Source organism: Oncorhynchus clarkii, chromosome 20 (genome assembly GCF_045791955.1).
Source record: "Oncorhynchus clarkii lewisi isolate Uvic-CL-2024 chromosome 20, UVic_Ocla_1.0, whole genome shotgun sequence".
Lineage (NCBI taxonomy): Eukaryota > Metazoa > Chordata > Actinopteri > Salmoniformes > Salmonidae > Oncorhynchus > Oncorhynchus clarkii.
Window position 1 is genome coordinate 38,416,890 of NC_092166.1, and position 20,957 is coordinate 38,437,846.

Sequence of the window (20,957 nt, forward strand, 5' to 3'; positions counted from 1 at the left end):
GGTTGAAATACTGTCTGCTTGCATAATAGATAGAACATTACACACGCTTTTTCTCAAGAAATGCTGAAAAAAAGAATCTCCACTCCTGTTCCCAAGGCAAAATTAACATTTGTATCATTTTACTGCAAGAAATGCCTAATTATGTAGGAGTTAATATTATATTAAGCTAGATTATTATATTAAGTAACATGTGAGAGGTTATAGGCCTATAGCCAGTGTCCATATTTCCGTTACTATTCCATTTATCCCATATGAACTCAAGTGAGGAATATTATTTTTATTCAAGGATACAGGGATACTCATGAGCAGGATATCAAAAGTGCATGTAAAAAGCTTTTCCCGAATAAGACCTTAAGCGGGGTATGCGCTACTACACAAAATACTGTGTGCATATAAACGTGGTCATTGAGGCAATTTAATGTTGACCTACAGACCTTAAAACTACTAAATCTGTTCTGTATTTTGGCCCAGAATGATAGTTCTGCACAACCCTGACCACTGCTATCAAGGTGTTCCAAGAATTAGACAATGCCTTCACATAACAACCCTGACCACTGCTATCAAGGTGTCCCAAGAATTAGACAATGCCTTCACATAACAACCCTGATCACTGCTATCAAGGTGTCCCAAGAATTAGACAATGCCTTCACACAACAACCCTGACCACTGCTATCAAGGTGTCCCAATAATTAGACAATGCCTTCACATAACAACCCTGACCACTGCTATCAAGGTGTCCCAAGAATTAGACAATACCTTCACATAACAACCCTGACCACTGCTATCAAGGTGTCCCAAGAATTAGACAATGCCTTCACATAACAACCCTGACCACTGCTATCAAGGTGTTCCATGAATTAGACAATGCCTTCACACAACAACCTGACCAGATTTACAGATCCTATATCCACATTTTTATGTCGAGAGAGTAGGCTTCAATATGCACAAATAAGTTAAAAAAAAAATGTTTTATGAATTGCCAACTTTGTGGTACAACTGTTTATTAGAAACAATAAATACATAGCAAGATCAGGAGCCCATGTTGTATTATAACCATATAGAGTTACAGTTTGTGTCTGAGCTGCTGTCTTGCTGTAATCGGGATATTTCCAACAAACCTTTACTTGGTGATACTTTCTTCGTTATTGGTTCGAAAGGTTCCAGTGTATGTAGGAAATGCCTGGAGTAGCGCACTTGCAAGTGGAACTAAAAAAAAAAGAGAGAATATTCAGAAAATTATTACATCCACGATTTGCATAGATTGAGAAACGCCTCTTGCACGTGTATAGATCTTTGTTTTGGATGCACTGTGTGAAATGCTGTCAGCCACGTCGCATAGAAACGACTAGTTCCTGCAAAGATGTTGGGAAATGCAAGATGTCTGGCAGCTAAAATCAGGAGGCCACCTCTCACTCTGTGCAAAAAGTGGATTTAATATCTTTCTGAATATTCTCAGATTTTTTGGAGTACCACCGGCAACTGGACACGGACGTTTATAAGAGACAAGTTTCTTCCAAATCAAGAACAAAGAAAGTATCGGCAAGAAAAATGTCTTTCACTACCTCTGCTGTAACGGGTATGGAAGTACAGAGTACATTATTTCATACCCCATTACAAACTGTAGCTGGTTGAATTAGTGGTCTGAAGGGGAGACAGGCTTTTTGTCAACCAGGATCACTTCTCCACTGGAGACCACAGCATTCTGTATAGTCTTCCTCTGAGCAGCAGCAACATCTCTCCCTGAAAAACACCACGGAAACAGATAAGAACAGAACCTGGGTCATGTTCACAATAACAAAGCATCTGAACGTAGAAGTGTTGATCTCGGATCAGTTGTCTGTTAAATCATAACGATTAAGATTATGGACAGGGAGGATCTGATTGGAGATCAGCACTCCTACTCTGAGACACTTTAAATATGGGCCATGGTGCCCAAGCAAGGCCTTTATAAAGGGAGAACCACTACCTACTTTGCCTGTTGCATTTCGGTTCACAGGAGACCCCTGGAGTAGGGTAGCACACAGATGTACTACAGTGGATGAAAATCTGTAAAAAGAGTACAGAATAAAATAAGTTAGTGAAAAGTAAATAGTATATCAAATGAAGTTTCTATTATAAAAAAGCCAGCCAATTACCCGCTCTTTCTGGGGAGACAGAGTGTGATCCACAAAGGTGAACATCTCGAGGGTAAAGCGTTTGTAGTGGTTGGGGTACAGAAGGCCAGAGGAATGTTCCACAGGGACCATGGTGGTCAGGTAATTATCATTCGGGTAGGAACAACTGGAAAGAGAGAGATGAGTAATAGATAGTTCATGTTGCAAAATCCAACCCTTCCTGTCCAAAGCACTTTAGTGTACAAAACATTAGGAACAACCGCTCTTTCCATGACATAGACCCAAATCAAATTGTATTGGTCACATACACATGGTTAGCAGATGTTAATGCGAGTGTAGGGAAATGCTTGTGCTTCTAGTTCCGACAATGCAGTAATATCTAACAAGTAATCTAACAACAACTACCTTATACACACAAATGTAAAGGGATGAAAAAGAATATGTACATTATAAATATATGAATGAGTGATGGCCGTGCGGCATAGGCAAGATACAATAGATGGTATAAAATACAGTATATTCATATGAGACGAGTAATGTAGGGTATGTAAACATAATTAAAGCTGCATTATTTAAAATGACTAGTGATACCTTTAATAAGTCCATTAATTAAAAGGGACATAGACTATACACTCATCAGAGATGAGATGGAGTAATATCTGGGGTTCCACATTGCACTGTATCCCGAACCGGTACTTGAATGGACAAAACAAAATGTTTAAGTGCCTTGGAACAGGATATAGTAGGCGCACAGTTTTTTGTCAAGAACTGCAACGCTGCTGGGTTTTTCACGCTCAACAGTTTCCCGTGTGTATCAAGAATGCTCCACCACCCAAAGGACATTCAGCCAACTTGACACAACTATGGGAAGCATCGGAGTCAACATGGGCCTGCATCCATGTTGAACGCTTTCGACACCTTGCCGACGAATCGAGGCTGTTCTGAGGGCAAAAGGGGGTGCAATTCAATATTAGGAAGGTGTTCCTAATGTTTGGTGCACTCAGTGTATCTATAATTCAAAATACATAGTGGTACATGATACCTTTGATGTCACATAACGAAGAGATCTCAAACATATTGTTCAAAATACATACAGTATTAGTAAAAAGAGCAAGTCCTATAATCAGGGAGCAGCAAGCACGGAAATCAGGTGGATAGTACTGAAGTTACTCTTCAATGATGAGATCCCACTGGGGCATGCTGACAGGGCTGGGGTCAGAGGTGGTCCAGCAGTGCTCCAGCATCAGGAACAGGTTGGGATCCTTCCTCTCCAGGATGCGAACCTCAACGTTCACAGGCTGCCTCAAGACTTTAGTGATGGGGTAGTCTTCCTCGGTGTAATACAATGTGAAGGATCTCGACTCTGGAAGTCAGACGGGATTGGAAAAACTTGTAAAAGTCAATAAAAAAAATCACTTCATTGCGTTCAAATATTACAAATTGACACAGAACGTTACCGTCATTACACCCCTTGGTGTCGCATGTTCCTTTGGCCAGTCTCAGTTCCACTCTGAGGGGTCCCGGAGCAGCAACAGGAGCGGGTGCAGGAACAGTGTTCACCTCAGTAACCAGAGCCTCTACTGCAGTGGCAGAGTACTTACACTGGAACAGCAGCCTAGATAGGGAGAAAAAAGCAGTGATACAATAGGATCTTCAATCATACTGTATCACTACTTTATGGGCCAGATCGAAGTCCTTACACACTCGTGACGTTCTGAATCGCCTCTGGGGAATCAATCAAGTCAATTCAATCTTACAGAGAGAAGACTCACTCAAAATGGCTGTCCCTGGTGATAGAGCCTCGAGGTCCCACCCCCACGTTATAGGAAGATGCCATCCTGTTCTCGTAAACCACATAACCACTTTCCTCCTGCAGGGGAGAGTCCACAGTTAATACCGAGCCAGTGTATAACATTCATATTATCTCTACTCACCTTTATAGTGGTGCCACAGGCAGTGACAGGGAACTGGTATATGGCGAAGGCTGAAGTGATGCCAACAGGACTGCAGGGGCGGTCATTTCCCCCCAACAGACTGATGGAATCAATGTCTATTTTGGGCCAAGTGGAATCCCTGGCCACCACCACCACAAACTGAGCATCCCTGGTACACTGCACAGTCACTGGGGAAAGAGAGGGAAAAGTACATGTTTTGAGCATTACAATATTATCTGAGCATTACAAGACAGAAACAATATCAGACACTCACCTGCCTTCCCATAGTAGCACTGCTGTCCATTGAAGCAGCAGTAGATAGCCTGACATTGAGATGGAGTAATATCTGGGGTTCCACATTGCACTGTATCCCGAACCGGTACTTGACATCTCTGATCTGGAGTTTGGGTTACTGCTGGCCACTGGGACTCTGGCCGCTGGGGAGTCTGCTGCTGTGGCCCCTGGATCACTGGCCTCTGAGGAGTCTGCTGCTGTGGCCACTGGGACTCTGGCCGCTGGGGAGTCTGCTGCTGTGGCCCCTGGATCACTGGCCTCTGAGGAGTCTGTTGCTGTGGCCACTGGGACTCTGGCCGCTGGGGAGTCTGCTGCTGTGGCCACTGGGACTCTGGCCGCTGGGGAGTCTGCTGCTGTGGCCCCTGGATCACTGGCCTCTGAGGAGTCTGTTGCTGTGGCCCATGTGGCTCTTGCCTCTGGGGAGTCTGTTGCTGTGGCCCATGTGGCTCTTGCCTCTGGGGAGTCTGCTGCTGTGGCCACTGGGGCTCTGGTCTCTGGGGAGTCTGCTGCTGTGGCCACTGGGGCTCTGGTCTCTGGGGAGTCTGCTGCTGTGTCCCCTGGATCACTGGCCTCTGGGGAGTCTGCTGCTGTGGTCCCTGGATCACTGGTCTCTGGGGAGTCTGCTGCTGTGGTCCCTGGATCACTGGTCTCTGGGGAGTCTGCTGCTGTGGCCTCTGGTGATCTGGTCTCTGGGGAGTCTGTAGCTGTGGCCACTGGGGCTCATGCCTCTGGGGAGTCTGCTGCTGTGGCCTCTGTTGATCTGGTCTCTGGGGAGTCTGTAGCTGTGGCCACTGGGGCTCATGCCTCTGGGGAGTCTGTAGCTGTGGCCCCTGGTGATCTGGCCTCTGAGGAGTCTGCTGCTGTGGCCACTGGGACTCTGGCCTATGGGGAGTCTGTAGCTGTGGCCCCTGGTGATCTGGCCTCTGAGGAGTCTGCTGCTGTGGCCACTGGGACTCTGGCCTATGGGGAGTCTGTAGCTGTGGCCCCTGGTGATCTGGCCTCTGAGGAGTCTGCTGCTGTAGCCTCTGAGGAGTCTGCAGCTGTGGCCACTGGGGCTCTGGTCTCTGATGAGTCTGCTGCTGTGGCCCCTGGGGCTCTGGTCTCTGATGAGTCTGCTGCTGTGGCCTCTGAGGAGTCTGCAGCTGTGGCCACTGGTGCAGTGGTCTCAGGGGAGTCTGCAGCTGTGGCCCCTGGGGCTCTGGTCTCTGGGATGTCTGCTGCTTTGGCCTCTGGGGAGCCTGCTGCTGTGGCCCCTGGGGCTCTGGTCTCTGGGGGGTCTGCTGCTGTGGCCTCTGGGGCTCTGGTCTCTGGGGAGTCTGCTGCTGTGGCCTCTGGGGCTCTGGTCTCTGGAGAGTCTGTAGTTGTGGTCCCTGGGGCTCTGGCCTCTGATGAGTCTGCAGCTGTGGCCTCTGGGGCTCTGGTCTCTGAGTCTGCAGCTGTGGCCTCTGGGGCTCTGGTCTCTGAGAAGTCTGCAGCTGTGGCATCTGGGGAGTCTGCAGCTGTGGCCTCTGGATCTCTGGCCTCTGGAGAGTCTGTAGTTGTGGTCCCTGGGGCTCTGACCTCTGGTGAGTCTGCAGCTGTGGCCTCTGGGGCTCTGGTCTCTGGGGAGTCTGCAGCTGTGGCCTCTGGGGCTCTGGTCTCTGGGGAGTCTGCAGCTGTGGCCACTGGGGCTCTGGCCATTGGGGCTGTCTAGGCGTGGAGGTTGTAATTTGGGGTTGGGGGTTGTTGTACGAAGGAAACCTCAAGTTAGGCTGTGCATCAGCACAACATGCGAACACTACCAACAACACAAACCCAAAGGAACACCACCTCACTGCCATACCTGCTCAAAAAGATATAAGCTATCTTCAATAATACAGGTATGTGCAATATTGCCTATACAACCTATACGGCCTAATACAGATTTATACCTGAGTATGATAGAATGCTAGAAACTGCCTCCTGTAAAACAAATCCCTTTCCAACCCTGTGCAATTAAATGGTCAGCACCGTATTTGCTAGACTAGAGTCAGTGGCATTATCCAGAAATAACCCCTAGTAGTTTGTGAAAATAAGAGCACAATACAAGTTGCAAAAATAGATCGCAACAAGGAAACAAAAACCAGCTTCAGTGCAGAATTTTTTTTCTACTTCCATTAGGAAGAACACAGCTTATATACCCTGAGATATATGATGTAATACATCACTATGTGTGTACGTGTTCCTGTGTGTCCTCAGTCCTTGTACTACGACCTTTAGCGAGACGCTGACGCAAATTCCTAACATGTGCGAACACAGGGGCGCAACTTTGGTTTTAGAAGTGGGGGGGGACATAACTTTGCGGGTGTCTGGGGGTCCTCAAACTTTGGGGGGCATCTAAAGCTTATTTCCTGCATTTCTACACAAATATAATATGACCCTTCTAGCTGTCTCTATGTAGAACAAAAAAAAGTAAGCAAAAAATGCCCACAGTCATCAAGCTAGGTAAGAGATTGTGTTTAAATATGCTTAATTAACAAGACTGAACTAGATCTTTGATCATTTAATATTGTGCTGCACCTTGAACCAGTAGCCTAACAAATGAACAACTCTTACAAATAAAGTACTAAGACAACTTTATTTTTTTGAATTTTACCCCTTTTTTCTCCCCAATTTCGTGGTATCCAATTGTTGTAGTAGCTACTATCTTGTCTCATTGCTACAACTCCCGTACGGGCTCGGGAGAGACGAAGGCTGAATGTCATGCGTCCTCCGATACACAACCCAACCAGCCGTACTGCTTCTTAACACAGCTCGCATCCAACCTGGAAGCCAGCCGCACCAATGTGTCGGAGGCTACACCGTGCACCTGGCAACCTTGGCTAGCGCGCACTGCGCCCGGCCCGCACCAAGACAACTTTTGATTGTCTTTATTTTAAGACTCCCTCTACATCAAATGTCAGCCAGACCGCCCAGCCAACCCGAGCCGCCTGTACACCCGATCGCCACCAGCCTAGTCAATAACTCAACTCTCTTCCCAACACAACTTCCTTCCCATCTCTTTTTATATGTCTCAAGGGAAAGTTTTAGAAAGCAAAGGCTTAATAATAAATACACCTACACATTAACGCGCAGAAACACTACATCCTCCATATAATTCATATCATTGGCCTAATAGTACTGTAGAGGTCTTTTTACTTGCACACAATAGAGCTGGGTCACTCCGTCCTGCCCCTAGGGGTCCACGGCTCAGCAGCTCCCCAACCCAACACACCCCACTCAGCTTTAGGATCTTAGTGAAACATTCTTTATTGGTTTCAGGTGGGTTAGGCCAAGGCCAGCGTGACAACCAACATTCTATGGATGGTCTTAAACTGCAGTAATTTATGTCTGAGAATATATGAACATGACTGGGCATTCTAACAGATCTGTATCCATTCATCATCATCAATAGCGTCTCCCAGGTCTTCCTCATTTTTATTTCACATGTTTTGTGTCATCGGGAAAAGCCTCTGTCAACCCTTGATGCAGTTTGGAAAGCAACTTTAGAGGTTTGTCAGACTGCCTTAAAATAGTTTCAATCTTTGAAGCTACTTGCTTGTCCAGTGTATACTGCACAGAGAGAATTGTTGAACTGTGCATTCGGATAGTATTCAGACCTCTTGACTTTTTCTACCGTTTGTTACATTACAGCCTTATTATAAAATTGATTCAATTATTTTTTCCCCTCATCAATCTACTACACACAATACCCCATAATGACATCACAATACCCCATAATGACATCACAATACCCCAAAATGACGAAGCAAAACCAGTTTTTGATCATTTTTATCAAATGTATCAAATTTAAAACTGAAATATGACATTTACATTAGTATTTAGACCCTCTACTCAGTACTTTGTTGAAGCACCTTTGGCCGCAATTACAGTCTCGAGGTGCCTTTTGGACTGTCACATACCTTTTTATTGAGGAATGACTTCCCTCTGGCCACTCTACCATAAAGGCCTGATTGGTGGAGTGCTGCAGAGATGGTTGTCCTTCTGGAAGGTTCTCCCATCTCCACAGAGGAACTCTGGAGCTTTGTCAGAATACCCATCGGGTTCTTGGTCACCTCCCCCGATTGCTCAGTTTGGCTTGGTGACCAGCTCTAGGAAGTCTTGGTGGTTCCAAACTTCTTCCATTTAAGAATGATGGTTCCAAACTTCTTCCATTTAAGACCTTTGTTCTGGGGGACCATCAATGCTGTAGAAATGTTTTGGTACCCTGCCAAAGGTCTGTGCCTCGACACAACCCTGTCTCTGAGTTCTACGGACAAGTCCTTCGACCTCATGGCTTGGTTTTTGCTCTGATATGCACTGTCAACTGTTGGACCTTATATAGACAGGTGTGTGCTTTTCTAAATCATGTCCAATCAATTGAATTTACCACAGGTGGACTCCAATCAAGTTGTCTAAACATCAAGGATGATCAATGGAAACAGGATGCATCTGACCTCAATTTTGAGTCTCAAAGCAAAGGGTCTGAATAGTTAAGTAAATAAGGTATTTCCGTCTTGCTTAAATTTCAACAAAACCTGTTTTCACTTTGTCATTATGGAGTGTTGTGTGTAGATTGTCTTTGTTTTATTTAATCCATTTTAGAATAAGGCTGTAAAGTAACAACATGTGGAAAAGGTCAAGGGGTCTGAATATTTTCAGAATGCCCTCTATCTGCAAAAGTTCACCTCTGCGCCGTCAGACTGGTCTTCCCTGGCTGTCTGACCCTGATGAGACCCCTGTCACCATCTGATCCTGCTCAGATGAGGCATGATAAAGAATTACCTTGGTGTACATTTATACATTGTATTATCCAAGAGTATAAATTGTTTCATAATTCAAATGACCTTAATTCCCAGATCCCAGACTGATCCCAGACAGATCAATTCAAGACGGAACTTTGTATCCATTCACTGATTGTTATAATACACTGCAAAATTCACCTGAGCTCCATAGACTGGTCTTCCCTGGCTGTCTAACCCTGCAGAGACTCCTGTCACCACCTGATCCATCTGACATGATGAGCATAGTGTTGTGTACTGACTGTGCACCATGACAGTGAAGCATGCAGAGCTTTACATACCATGTCACTGTGAAAAGTAGGGAATTAGCTAGGGAAAAGGACAGATCAATAAGGTTACGTTGCTATACTGACTCATAAAAACTAAATAGTTTGGCCACTGGTTTCATTGTTTGATTCAGGTCTAGTGTGATTGAGACAAAATAATAGCTATAGCTAATGAGCTAGCTAGCTAAAATTAGCCAAGCTCTAGCTAATGGTACATCATCAAATGTTACCTGCTACCTGCTACCTGACAGATAGATAAAGGCTAGCTAGAGCTTAACTGGCTGTGTTAGCTACTAGCTAGCTAACTAGCTACTAGTAGTTCATTCACTTCAGTCGAGAGGGGATGAAACATTAGCGAACTTCACATGACAGTTACACTACAAGCTCAGCACCATTTTTTCTGTCAAACAGCAGTTGCCTTGCCAGCTAGATCAGTCAACTAAAGAATAACCAGTTTCTACTCTGCTTGCTTTTACAACTCAGTGGAAGAGTGCAACACATACACACTGAACTATGTGCAACACAGACAGCAGCTGCCTATGTTCATCACTCCTGTGCTGGTCCTATACGCCAGCCTTTCAGAAGCTTTGCCTTCACATAGCCTGTCCTCACGCTCTGTGGTGTCCTTGTGGTCCTAAATCTGGCCTGCTGAAAACGGAGAACAGCCTCCCGACCACTCTGATGCATCTGCATGGTCCTAAAGTACACTGGGCTGCGTTTTGTATCACAGTGCAATGATTCAACTGGGGGAGGGGACAAAAATGTCCCCAGTGAAAGTTGCGCCCCTGTGTGAACAAGAGAAATGTAAAACCATTCCAAATATTCAGTCGACACCTTGAGTGTTTGTCTGGAGACTACAGAATTGACTAGTATGTGAATCATGTTGGTTACCAAGTCTGAATATGTTCTGTATTTTGACAATCACAGTCAATCTAAATATGAACATGACTAACCCACTTTTCCCATCCACAGATTTTATGCGAGTAAAGTCATACTGTATAAAAAAACAAACAAGACAGCTGTGATGGAAACAGGGAGTTTCAGTACAATTGTATAAATACAGACATATCATTTGTTCATTCTACATGGTGTGATATCTTTTTGTCTATAAATTAATTATGCGAGAAATGGTGGTGGAAACACCTTTATGCTCAAATACCAATATAATAACCATCATATCAATGTAATAACAATCAGATCAATATAATAACCATCATACCGATATAATAACCATCATACATATATAATAACCATCTTACCGATCTTATATTGGTGGTATGATGGTTATTATATTGATATGATGGTTATCATATATATATAATAACCATCATATCAACATAATAACCATCATACCGATATAATAACCATCATACCAATATAATAACCATCATACCAATACAATAACCATCATAACCATCATATAAATATAATAACCATCATAACCATCATATAAATATAATAACCATCAGATCAATATAATAACCAGCATACCGATATAATAACCATCATACCAATATAATAACCATCTTACCGATCTTATATTGGTATGATGGTTATTATATTGATATGATGGTTATCATATATATATAATAACCATCATACCGATATAATAACCATCATATCAATATAATAACCATCATAACCATCATACCGATATAATAACCATCATATCAACATAATAACCATCATACCGATATAATAACCATCATACCAATATAATAACCACCATAACCATCATATAAATATAATAACCATCATAACCATCATATAAATATAATAACCATCAGATCAATATAATAACCATCATACCAATATAATAACCATCATACCAATATAATAACCATCTTACCGATCTTATGATCTTATGATCTTATATTTTTATGATGGTTATTATATTTATATGATGTTATTATATTTATATGATGGTTATTATATCGGTATGATGGTTATGATGGTTATTATATTGATATGATGGTTATCATATATATATATAATAACCATCATACCGATATAATAACCATCATATCAATATAATAACCATCATAACCATCATACCGATATAATAACCATCATATAAATATAATAACATCATATAAATATAATAACCATCATAAAAATATAATACCATCATATCAACATAATAACCATCATACCAATATAATAACCATCATACCAATATAATAACCATCATAACCATCATATAAATATAATAACCATCATAACCATCATATAAATATAATAACCATCATATCAACATAATAACCATCAAACCAATATAATAACCATCATAACCATCATATCAACATAATAACCATCATATAAATATAATAACCATCATAACCATCATATAAATATAATAACCATCATAACCATCATGTAAATATAATAACCATCATAACCATTATATAAATAAAATAACCATCATACCAATATAATAACCATCATAACCATCATATAAATATAATAACCAGCATAACCATCATATCAATATAATAACCATCATATAAATATAATAACCATCATAACCATCATATAAATATAATAACCATCATAACCATCATATCAATATAATAACGTCATATCAATATAATAACCATCATATAAATATAATAACCATCATATCAACATAATAACCATCATACCAATATAATAACCATCATATAAATATAATAACCCTCATATCAACATAATAACCATCATACCAATATAATAACCATCATAACCATCATATCACCATAATAACCATCATATAAATATAATAACCATCATATAAATATAATAACCATCATAACCATCATGTAAATATAATAACCATCATAACCATTATATAAATAAAATAACCATCATACCAATATAATAACCATCATAACATCATATAAATATAATAACCAGCATAACCATCATATCAATATAATAACCATCATATCAACATAATAACCATCATACCAATATAATAACCATCATACCAATATAATAACCATCATACTGATATAATAACCAGCATTTCAATATAATAACCATTATATCAATATAATAACCGTCATAACAATCTAATAACCATCATATCAATATAATTACCATCATATCAATATAATAACTATCATACCAATATAATAACCATCATACCGGTATAATAACGTCATACCAATATAATAACCATCATACTGATATAATAACCAGCATATCAATATAATAACCATCATATCAATATAACACCCATCATACCGATCTAATAATCATCATATAAATATAATAACCATCATATCAATATAATAACTTATCATATCAATATAATAACCATCATACCAATCTAATAACCATCATATCAATATAATAACCATCCTATCAATATAATAGCCATCATATCAATGTAATAACCATCATATCAATATAATAATCATCATATATATAATAACCATCATATCAATATAATAACCATCATACCAATATAATAACCACCATAACCATCATATAAATATAATAACCATCATAACCATCATATAAATATAATAACCATCAGATATATATAATAACCATCATACCGATATAATAACCATCATATCAATATAATAACCATCATAAAAATATAATAACCATCATATCAATATAATAACCATCATATCAATATAATAACCATCATACCGATATAATAACCATCATATCAATATAATAACCATCATAAAAATATAATACCATCATATCAACATAATAACCATCATACCAATATAATAACCATCATACCAATATAATAACCATCATAACCATCATATAAATATAATAACCATCATAACCATCATATAAATATAATAACCATCATATAAGTATAATAACCATCATATCAACATAATAACCATCAAACCAATATAATAACCATCATAACCATCATATCAACATAATAACCATCATATAAATATAATAACCATCATAACCATCATATAAATATAATAACCATCATAACCATCATGTAAATATAATAACCATCATAACCATTATATAAATAAAATAACCATCATACCAATATAATAACCATCATAACATCATATAAATATAATAACCAGCATAACCATCATATCAATATAATAACCATCATATAAATATAATAACCATCATAACCATCATATAAATATAATAACCATCATAACCATCATATCAATATAATAACGTCATATCAATATAATAACCATCATATAAATATAATAACCATCATATCAACATAATAACCATCATACCAATATAATAACCATCATATAAATATAATAACCATCATAACCATCATATAAATATAATAACCATCATATAAATATAATAACCATCATATCCATCATATAAATATAATAACCATCATACTGATATAATAACCAGCATATAAATATAATAACCATCATATCAATATAATAACCATCATATCAACATAATAACCATCATACCAATATAATAACCATCATACCAATATAATAACCATCATACTGATATAATAACCAGCATATCAATATAATAACCATTATATCAATATAATAACCATCATACCAATCTAATAACCATCATATCAATATAATTACCATCATATCAATATAATAACTATCATACCAATATAATAACCATCATACCGGTATAATAACGCCATACCAATATAATAACCATCATACTGATATAATAACCAGCATATCAATATAATAACCATCATATCAATATAACACCCATCATACCAATCTAATAATCATCATATAAATATAATAACCATCATATCAATATAATAACTTATCATATCAATATAATAACCATCATACCAATCTAATAACCATCATATCAATATAATAACCATCCTATCAATATAATAGCCATCATATCAATGTAATAACCATCATATCAATATAATAATCATCATATATATAATAACCATCATATCAATATAATAACCATCATATCAATATAATAACCATCATACCGATATTATAACCATCATACCGATCGAATAACCATCATATCAATATAATAACGTCATATCAATATAATAACCATCATATCAATATAATAACCATCATATCAATATAATAACCGTCATACCGATATAATAACCATCATATCAATATAATAACCGTCATACCAATCTAATAACCATCATATCAATATAATTACCATCATATCAATATAATAACTATCATACCAATATAATAACCATCATACCGGTATAATAACGCCATACCAATATAATAACCATCATACTGATATAATAACCAGCATATCAATATAATAACCATCATATCAATATAATAACCGTCATACCAATCTAATAACCATCATATCAATATAATTACCATCATATCAATATAATAACTATCATACCAATATAATAACCATCATACCGGTATAATAACGTCATACCAATATAATAACCATCATACTGATATAATAACCAGCATATCAATATAATAACCATCGTATCAATATAACACCCATCATACCGATCTAATAATCATCATATAAATATAATAACCATCATATCAATATAATAACTTATCATATCAATATAATAACCATCATACCAATCTAATAACCATCATATCAATATAATAACCATCCTATTAATATAATAGCCATCATATCAATGTAATAACCATCATATCAATATAATAACCATCATATCAATATAATAACCATCATACCGATATTATAACCATCATACCGATCTAATAACCATCATATCAATATAATAACGTCATATCAATATAATAACCATCATATCAATATAATAACCATCATATCAATATAATAACCGTCATACCGATATAATAACATTCATACCGATATAATAACCATCATATCAATATAATAACCGTCATACCGATATTATAACCATCATACCGATATAATAACCATCATACCGATCTAATAACCATCGCTTTTATTGACAAATAAAAATATTCTTGCTGTAATCCATAATAATATCATCATGTAGACTAGCCTACCAGCACAGATGCATGCCAGCAAACCCACAACACAACACAACACTAAACAATACATTAATTGCACTATAACAGTGACAAACTGTGCCCACAAACTGTTAGGGCCAACATAAAGCTGTCTCAACAGCAGAGCTTTCTTTCAACACCATGGAGTGAATCCTTACCACTTCTACACCTGGCTATCAGTGGGGCCTTGTCTGGCAGCAAAACCGTTCATTCACCATGGAGTGAATCCTTACCACTTCTACACCTGGCTATCATTGGGGCCTTGTCGGGCAGCAAAACCGTTCATTCAGCCTCATTTACTGCCTTTAAATGTGGGACGCTAAATGCAGAGCGCCAAATTCACTATACTATAAAAATCTAACTTTCATGAAATCACACATGCAAGATAGCAAATTAAAGCTACATTTGTTGTGAATCCAGCCAACATGTCAGATTTCAAAAAGGCTTTTCGGCGAAAGCAAACGATGAGGATAGCACCATAGTAAACAAAGAGAGAGAAGCATATTTGTTGGCACTCCAATAAGTCCCATAAACATCACAAATGGTCCTTTTGTTCGATTAATTCCATCGATATATATCCAAAATGTCAATTTATTTGGCGTGTTTGATCCAGAAAAACGCCGGTTCCAACTTGCGCAACGTGACTACAAAATATTTCAAAAGTTACCTGTAAACTTTGCCAAAACATTTCAAACTACTTTTGTAATACAACTTTAGGTATTTTTTAACGTAAATACTCGATAAAATTGAAGACGGGATAATCTGTGTTCAATACAGGAGGAAAACAAACTGTAGATACAGTGGGGCAAAAAAGTATTTAATCAGCCACCAGTCAGCCACCAATTATTTAGTCAGCCACCAAAAGTTATCCCACTTAAAAAGATGAGAGGCCAGTAATTTTCATCATAGGTACACTTCAACTATGACAGACAAAATGAGAAAAAAAAAATCCAGAAAATCACATTGTAGGATTTTTAATGAATTTGTTTGCAAATTATGGTGGAAAATAAGTATTTGGTCAATAACAAAAGTTTATCTCAATACTTTGTTATATACCCTTTGTTGGCAATGACAGAGGTCAAACGTTTTCTGTAAGTCTTCACAAGGTTTTCACACACTGTTGCTGGTATTTTGGCCCATTCCTCCATGCAGATCTCCTCTGGAGCAGTGATGTTTTGGGGCTGTTGCTGGGCAACACAGACTTTCAACTGGGGTTGAGATCTGGAGACCTGCTAGGCCACTCCAGGACCTTGAAATGCTTCTTACGAAGCCAGTCCTTCGTTGCCCGGGCGGTGTGTTTGGGATCATTGTCATGCTGAAAGACTCAGCCACGTTTCATCTTCAATGCCCTTGCTGATGGAAGGAGGTTTTCACTCAAAATCTCACGATACATGGCCCCATTCATTCTTTCCTTTACACGGTCCCTTTGCAGAAAAACAGCCCCAAAGCATGATGTTTCCACCCCCATGCTTCACAGTAGGTATGGTGTTCTTTGGATGCAACTCAGCAAACACGACGAGTTGAGTTTTTACCAAAAAGTCATATTTTGGTTTCATCTGACCATATGACATTCTCCCAATCTTCTTCTGGATCATCCAAATGCTCTCTAGCAAACTTCAGACGGGCCTGGACATGTACTGGACACGTCTGACATGAGTCGACCAAGAAATACTGTATTTAGATTGTGTGTGATTGACATAATGCATAACATATTCAGAGTCTCTGTAACCCACATGATTCACATATTATTTAGTCTACAGGCATAGACTCAAGGTGTCGACTGAGTATTTGGAATGATTCCACATTTGTCTCGTTCACTGATGATTGTAATCGGCATCAGCTCATCGCTGAAGGTCCTAGGACTGAGGACACATGTACACACATAGTGATCTATTAAACCGTACCTCTCAGGCTGTGAAAGCTGTGTTCTTTCTAATACAGGCTGGGAAACAAATATCCACTGAAGCTGATTTTGCTCCTTTGTGGAAATCTATTTTTGCAACTTGTATTGTGTTTTGTATCCACTGAGACTACTAGGGGTTATTTCAGGATAAGTCCACGGACTCTAGACAATAAGGTGCAGATTATTTCATTGCACAGGGTTGGAAAGGGATTGATTTTGATTACAGGAGGCAGTTTCTTGCATTCTATCATACTCAATCAGGTATAAATCTGTATTAGGCAGTATAGGCAGTATTGTGTCTGAATGAGAATAGCTTATATCTTTTTGAACAGGTACGGCAGTGAGTTGGTGTTCCTTTAGGTTTGTGTTGTTGGTAGTGTTTGCATGTTATGCTGATGCACATCCTAACTGGAGGTTTCCTCCATACAACAACCCCCAACCCCAAATTACAGACTCTACGCCTAGGCAGCCCCAGTGGCCACAACTGCAGACTCCCCAGAGGCAAGAGCCACATGGGCCACAGCTGCAGACTCATCAGAGACCAGAGCCCCAGTGGCCACAGCTGCAGACTCATCAGAGACCAGATCCCCAGTGGCCACAGCTGCAGACTCATCAGAGACCAGAGCTCCAGTGCCCACAGCTGCAGACTCATCAGAGACCAGAGCTCCAGTGCCCACAGCTGCAGACTCATCAGAGACCAGAGCCCCAGTGCCCACAGCTGCAGACTCATCAGAGACCAGAGCCCCAGTGGCCACAGCTGCAGACTCATCAGAGACCAGAGCCCCAGTGGCCACAGCTGCAGACTCATCAGAGACCAGAGCTCCAGTGCCCACAGCTGCAGACTCATCAGAGACCAGAGCCCCAGTGCCCACAGCTGCAGACTCATCAGAGACCAGAGCCCCAGTGCCCACAGCTGCAGACTCATCAGAGGTCAGAGCCCCAGAGGCCACAGCTACAGACTCCCCAGAGACCAGAGCCCCAGAGGCCACAGCTGCAGACTCCCCAGGGACCAGAGCCCCAGGGGCCACAGCTGCAGACTCCCCAGAGACCAGAGCCCCAGAGACCACAGCTACAGACTCCCCAGAGGCCAGTGATCCAGAGGCCACAGCTGCAGACTCCCCAGAGACCAGAGCCCCAGAGGCCACAGCTGCAGACTCCCCAGAGGCAAGAGCCACATGGGCCACAGCTGCAGACTCATCAGAGGCCAGAGCCCCAGAGGCCACAGCTGCAGACTCCCCAGAGACCAGAGCCCCAGAGGCCACAGCTGCAGACTCCCCAGAGACCAGAGCCCCAGTGGCCACAGCAGCAGACCCCCCAGAGACAAGAGACCCAGAGGCAAGAGCCACATGGGCCACAGCTGCAGACTCATCAGAGGCCAGTGATCCAGAGGCCACAGCTGCAGACTTCCCAGAGGCCAGAGCCCCAGAGGCCAGCAGTAACCAAAACTCCAGATCAGATATGTAAAGTACAGGTGGGTTCTCATAATTGAAGAGTAACTTCAGTACTATCCACCTGATTTCCGTGCTTGCTGCTCCCTGATTATAGGACTTGCTCTTTTTACTAATACTGTATGTATTTTGAACAATATGTTTGAGATCTCTTCGTTATGTGACATCAAAGGTATCATGTACCACTATTTATTTTTTATTGAGGCTTGCATGGAAAGTGCTTTGGACTGGAAGGGTTGTATGACATTTTGCAACATGAAGTTTCTATTACTCCCCTTTCTTTCCAGATGTTCCTACCAGAATGATAATTACCTGACCAACATGGTCCCTGTGGAACGTTCCTCGGACTTCCTGTACCCCAACCACTTCAAACGTTTCACCCTCGATGTTCACCTTTGTGGATCACATTCTGTCTCCCCAGAAAGATTGGGTAATTGGCTGGCTTTTTTATAATAGAAACTTCATTTGATATACTATTTACTTTTCACTAACTTATTTTATTCTGTACTCTCTTTACAGATTTTCATCCACTGTAGTACATCTGTGTGCTACCCTACTCCAGGGGTCTCCTGTGAACCGAAATGCAACAGGCAAAGTAGGTAGTGGTTCTCCCTTTATAAAGTTCTTGCTTGGGCACCATGGCCCATATTTAAAGTGTCTCAGAGTAGGAGTGCTGATCTCCAATCAGATCCTCCCTGTCCATAATCTTAATCGTTATGATTTAACAGACAATTGATCCGAGATCAACACTTCTACGTTCAGATCTTTAACCTCCTGTGTTTAGGAAGGTGAAGCTTGGATCGTTGCGGGTCCTCGCTTGGTTGACAATAAGACTGGCGAAGAAGGAGAACGGTGGGAATTCAACCCGATGATTTCCTTGTATTTTGAAGCTTGTGAGATCCATCTTTCTTGTAGGCTGTAGGGAAGCTTCTCTATGATTGGATTGACACCGCAAGATGCGTCCAGATACGAGAGACCTGGCACGTGCCTACCAGCTTTAGCTGCCTCCAGCTCTAGAAGCACTTATTCGGAAAGTCTTCAAGTCTCTGCCATACCACCGCCAGCCCTGCTGTTGCGTTGTGGACGTGCACCGATCTGATCCTCTCGGCCTGCTCAGATGACTCGGGTCCAAGCTATTTGAAGAGTAGGTCCAGCTCTTCTCTGGCTGTCAGATTTAGATATTGGGTGTTGCTAAGAAAGGATGATTTCCAGGCCCAGTAGTTTTCTGGATGGTCATCAAACTTCAGTAGGCCGGAACTCACCATTTCACGACGTATCAGGTATTTCGTTACATCTGTAGCTCCTGATGAATCAGGTGGATCCTTTCTGAAGGCAGTTACAGGCCGTGGTTGTGGCTGAGGAGACGGCAGGTGAGCTTGGTTGGACGGCCCAATGTTGTGGAGTTGTTCTCCTACAGACATGATCTCTCTTCTGTAGCTTTTAATGGTGTTCTGGAGAGGGGTGAATATGTTGCAGTTCTGCTGGTTACCTGAAGGACTGACAGGTAGACCTCTGTGCTCATGACCACTTTGTTTGCCAAATTGGAGGACTGGTTCAGTTTTGTAGCATCTGGCTGTATAAACGTTGACCACTGCTTAATGGACCTCCAATGACCTTGGGTCATGATGAGATGGAACAGTGTACATGGTTGTGTGCGATTGTACATACTCACTGATGCATTGAGCTGTGCTGAGAGGTGTCATCTGTGTTTCTATCAGACGATGTGACTCCATGTTTTCATCTTCGGCGGCTGCTTCCAGAACCTCAGCTTCCGCTATGGCTGCACTAGCAGCTTTCTCCTGTTTGAGAACATGCAAATGGACGTTTACCCCTGCTTTCCTTCTAGCTGCCAGGGCAGCTGCTTCAGCCGTAAGCCTTTGCTGCTCTTCTTCTATGTAGGCTTATTCACTAATGATATCCTCTTCACGTATAGTATAAGAAGCCAGTGCGTGTGCCGCCTCTGCATTAGGACAAGCCTTAGTGGCTGCAGCATTAGTTGATGACAGGTTAGAGTGACTTGAATGCGTGGAACTCATGCGTTGTGACATGGCAGCTTCAGCACTAGCTGATGTCAGGTTTGATTACCTAGAGTCTCTAGAGCTTGAGCACTGTGACCTAGTCCCCAGGGCGTTCTATGGGCAGCCCTCTACATCTGGATGCTGAAGGAAGGTTGGGGTTTTACCTTGATCCTTTGGTTGTTGCACAATGAACTTGGGTTACCTCCCTGCGA

At 40.6% G+C, this 20,957-nt stretch overlaps 2 protein-coding genes across 2 annotated transcripts; both read right to left on the reverse strand.

Moving 5' to 3' along the window:
• Positions 1-967: 967 nt before the first annotated feature.
• On the reverse strand, positions 968-6,162 carry LOC139377076 (proteoglycan 4-like). The gene is made up of 8 exons (XM_071120119.1): positions 4,323-6,162; positions 4,049-4,236; positions 3,887-3,984; positions 3,572-3,729; positions 3,285-3,477; positions 2,136-2,280; positions 1,971-2,046; positions 968-1,740 (listed from the first exon to the last, which is right to left on the reverse strand). Exons 1-8 carry the CDS (start codon positions 6,160-6,162, stop codon positions 1,634-1,636), a joined length of 2,805 nt encoding a protein of 934 aa, XP_070976220.1. The 3' UTR covers positions 968-1,633.
• Positions 6,163-17,740: 11,578 nt separating this feature from the next.
• Positions 17,741-20,249, reverse strand: LOC139377078 (uncharacterized). Its single transcript, XM_071120120.1, has 2 exons — positions 20,217-20,249; positions 17,741-18,724 (listed from the first exon to the last, which is right to left on the reverse strand). Exons 1-2 carry the CDS (start codon positions 20,247-20,249, stop codon positions 17,741-17,743), a joined length of 1,017 nt encoding a protein of 338 aa, XP_070976221.1.
• Positions 20,250-20,957: the final 708 nt, after the last annotated feature.

Excerpts from the sequence above, each read along its gene's own strand:
- LOC139377076 (XM_071120119.1), bottom strand. The coding sequence starts at position 6,162 with ATGGCAGTGAGGTGGTGTTCCTTTGGGTTTGTGTTGTTGGTAGTGTTC. Across the intron at positions 2,047-2,135 it reads TGTCTCCCCAGAAAGAGCGG|ATTTTCATCCACTGTAGTAC; the intron begins GTAATTGGCTGG and ends CTCTTTTTACAG. Across the intron at positions 1,741-1,970 it reads ACCGAAATGCAACAGGCAAA|GGAGAGATGTTGCTGCTGCT; the intron begins GTAGGTAGTGGT and ends GGTGTTTTTCAG.
- LOC139377078 (XM_071120120.1), bottom strand. The coding sequence starts at position 20,249 with ATGAGCACAGAGGTCTACCTGTCAGTCCTTCAG. Across the intron at positions 18,725-20,216 it reads TCTACCTGTCAGTCCTTCAG|TTTTGGTTACTGCTGGCCTC; the intron begins GTAACCAGCAGA and ends TCTGATCTGGAG.